This window comes from Pteropus vampyrus, unplaced genomic scaffold (assembly GCF_000151845.1).
Source record: "Pteropus vampyrus isolate Shadow unplaced genomic scaffold, Pvam_2.0 Scaffold227, whole genome shotgun sequence".
Lineage (NCBI taxonomy): Eukaryota > Metazoa > Chordata > Mammalia > Chiroptera > Pteropodidae > Pteropus > Pteropus vampyrus.
The window spans coordinates 1615347-1619172 of NW_011889008.1; the positions used below are offsets into that span (position 1 = coordinate 1615347).

Consider the following 3826-nt stretch of genomic DNA (forward strand, 5'->3'; position numbering starts at 1 on the left):
TGTGCAAAGCCATGACCTCGGGTCACAAGGAGCCTGCATGTCCGCCACCACCACGGGCCAGCCCCGAGAGGAGGGAGTCACTTGGCGATCCTGCCCAGCACCTGTGCCAACTGGGGCAGCATTTCACGAAGAAACACAGGTCACTTCCAACTCCGAGTGGCTTTTTCCTCTCTGGATCCGCAGGCTGGTGGCCCCTTGTGACATTTCAGATCGAGCACCGTGACGCTCTGGGAAGTGCATCTGCCCCTCTGGCGGAAGGCACTGGCTAGCAGAGCCTTAGACGCCAGCCTCCCAGGGCCAGGGCCCCAGGATCTCGGCTCGCTCGCGCCCCTCTACCGTGCCCAGCCCAGCAGGATGCTCGGTGGCCGCCCACGCTCGAGGAGGGCCCTGGGCTCCAGTCTTCTAGAACAACCCGTGCCCAACTCCCTCCTGTTAGGACCGCAGTGAGGCCGCTGGAAGTTGGGGTCAGACTTGCACGTGACTGTCCCTGGGCAGCATGAGATAAATCCCAGGCTCACGCCCCCCACAGGGAGCAAGCGCCTCCTGAGTGAGTGGCTGCTTGGAAAGCAGCCTGCAGGCAGGGGAGGAGGGCGGCCTCGGGAATGCTCGCTACAGTCTTCTCTGGGCCGAGAGATGGTGGCCGTGCGCCTGGGTCTCCGGCCCGCCTCGTACCGGTCATGACCAGCACCTTCTTCTGTGGGTGGAAAGCGTGTACGGGACCAAGACCCTGTCACTGTGGGTGCACCCCTGGGAAGCGCAGACTCCTTCAGATGATGCTTGCTGGGATGGGCCCGTCTACAACCTACGACCTCGCGGAGAGGGTCGGACCTGCCACGTTCCAGACGGTTTGGGGCGTGGACAAAGGGAAGGCCTGTCCGAGTGGCCTGGCGGGCACGCAGCAGCTGGACGTGGAAGCCACTCAATGTGAGGAGCCCAGGTTTATGTCACTTTTGATAGTGTGGGGACAGCATTTGAAAAGCTGTAATCCCTTGTGATTTCAGGGGGGTCTACATACCACTAAACTGCCCCCTTGGATCTCCTGTACGTGTAGGAGCTCACACTGGCCGGGGCGGCTGAGGGCACGGCTGCCAGATACGGGGCCGGGACCCACCAGGCTTCCCACCCGGCGGCAAGTCAGTCTCTCCTCCCTTTACTCCTGACGTCCCGTCAGCAGGTTCCTTCCCGAAATCCAGAGCTTGACACCGTGTCCAATTCCAGCCAGATCGGCCGACGGCTTGACTCTTGGTACCTGCAGGACTGACCGGCACCCGCTCTGCAGCTGCAGACACACGTGGCACGGCTGGCAGCAGAGCCCCGGCCAGAGGGCATGTGCGGCTTTCCCCAGGGCCAGGCAGGTTGCCACTCCCCTCGCATGCTCAGCCACAGGCCTGGAGAGGGCCAGGAAGTGGACAGACTCGGCCAGGACCCAGGAAACCGCAGAGACACGTCGCCATGCGCCCCTCCCCCCGGCGCCCGCGGTTCCCATGCGTGTCAGGGGCCGGTGTCGCCGTGCATGCCTGTTCCCAAAAGCCAGTTTGTCTGAAGGGAGCAGGGGACACATGAGGCCACAGGACAGGGGCTACGCAGGCCGAGCGACCGGACCATCTCCAGGTCCTCAGGCGGCACCGGAGTCTCAGGGGCCCTGCACGGAGGGAGGGTGGCACCAGAAGGACGGAGCCCCCGCACAGGCCATGTGCCTGGGCCATGTGCCAGCCTGTCGTTGCATGTTTCCCCGTGCAGCACACAGACACGGACGCAGGTGGTTTATGAGACACCCCAGGAGCCGCGTCCCCTGGCAGAGGCTGAGTCCCCAGGCCCCGAGGCTGGCACAGAGCCGGTGGGGTCACGGGCCGCAGCCACCGTGCCTAGAATTTGACTTGATACCCCATGGAACATGCCCAAGTTGCAGCTCAGAAACGTTTTGGGGGTCAATGCCAGGGACAGCCATCCAGGGCGACCAAGAGGCCACCTCCTTGTGCTCCTCCCTGGCTCCCGTCCTGCTGCCCCTGTCCCGCCATCTGTCCTTGCTCTGCAGCCGAGCACACCCCTCAGGGGACGCACACTGACAGGAAGCCTTCTGCGGACGCGGCACCGGGTGAAGGGGCCAAAGACACGGGTAGCCGCGTGTCTGCCCTGTGGCCGGCCCTGCGGGCTGCATAGCCCATTCCCCGCAGCTCAGAGGCCCCTGTCCAGGGCGCGGGCAGCACCGAACCCGCTCAGCCCTCTGCCCTCTGCCTCCCTGTGTCTGACAGATGCTGTGTGACAGCCCGGCTCCTGAGGAGCAGGACGTGAGGCAGCGCATCCCGAAGGCGGGTCTCCGTCCTCGTTACCCGCTGAGTCTCAGGAAGGCTTTTCGAGCAGCTCTCCCTCCCACGCCATCTTCACGGAGCGGTGGGGACGAGTCTGCGGTGGCTCCGCTTGGCTCACACGGGGCTTCTGCTGCCGCGGGGCCGGTCCCTCCAAGGGGCCCAGCTCCCGTCCCTGTGCCACTCCGCGTCGTGCTCCGGCGGACGCTGGAAACCCTTAGAGTGGACTCGGCGGTGCGTGCCTCAGCCCCTCCCGCTGGCCGGAGGAGCCGCGGCCCACACGGCGCGCCCTGGGCGATCTCGCGGTGAGACCAGTTCTCGTTTTCCCTGAGTGAATGAGGGACAGGAGCTTGCAAACCCCACGTGGTTCTCTGGGTTTGCAGGGTCGGGGAGAGTATAGTAAGTAAATCACGAATATAGTAAGAAAATCACTGGCCGAAATAAGCTTGACCACGACCAGACGCTGTGAGACGGGTGCGGAGGCTGGCTGACCGTGAGCGAGTCGCTCTTCTTGGACGTTTATGTTGGGTTTCGCCCACCGACAGGCTCACTTCCCAGCACTGCCTCCAACTACCGGACAGAAGCGCGGGACAGGAAGGAGCCGACAGCTGCGCACACGACGGGGAGAAGGAGGCAACGTACGCCGTGACCACCGCTCCTGCTGTCCCCAGCGGTGTTAAGCAGCAGCAACCGGGTCACGGGAAAAGCCGCCAGCGACGGCCACTCCTGACCACAGCCGCGTGCGTGTGGGACCGACGTGCAGGGCGATGGCTCGCCAACCCACAGCGGTCCTTCTCTGCACCGTCCTGGGGGCACTTTGTGAATTCAGCTGGAGGTTTCTGTCCTCAGCACTGGTGTCCTCCGACCCCCCGCCCAGGTCACAGGATTGTGGGGGCCTGGGGCACGGGCCCGCCCAGCCCCAGAAGGCCCCCGGCTTCCTGCTGGCAGAGGGCGGCAGGAGTGATTTGTCCCCCTGCTGCCGCCTCCCGCGTCTCCGCGTTTGGTGACGAGCCTTCCTCTCCCGCTTCACGGGATGCCATCGGCCTTGTGCTTACGCAGGAATGAGGAAACCCGCACCGTTTAGAGAGCCGGGCTGTGCGTCCGCCAGGCCGGCATGAGACACTTACCACATGGCGTGCATATAGGTGGGGGGCAGGCGTGGGCTGCTGACCGGGGTGCAGTTACACGACCTCATGACCCTCTCTGCCAACAGAAAATTTCGAAACAGACTAGCCACCAACAGGTCCTGTCTGAAGAGCTTTTGGAAGAGATCTGAGGGCAGAGACGAGAAAAAAAGGTGTTGTCAGTGACTCGTGCCCAGCATTACAGCCCGACATACAAATTCCGCCAGAATTTCTACCACCAAGCGGGGACTAACACGCACGTGTCCCGCGGGCAGCACTCACACAGGCGCGGACACACGCCCAGGCCCACCGTCAACGGCAGAGTCAGGGCAGCAGCCCTGGTCTGAGAAGTGGGGAGGCGCCAGTGACCCCAACACAGATGAGCCCGGGAGCTGC

At 64.1% G+C, this 3826-nt stretch overlaps 1 protein-coding gene across 1 annotated transcript in view; it reads right to left on the reverse strand.

The window, feature by feature from the left end:
- Positions 1-3826, reverse strand: part of RPTOR (regulatory associated protein of MTOR complex 1) — a 227815-nt gene that overhangs the window by 81930 nt on the left and 142059 nt on the right. The window contains exon 11 of the mRNA XM_023519631.1: positions 3434-3598. Coding sequence (XP_023375399.1) covers positions 3434-3598 — 165 coding nt within the window. The remainder of the gene's footprint in view (positions 1-3433; positions 3599-3826) is intronic.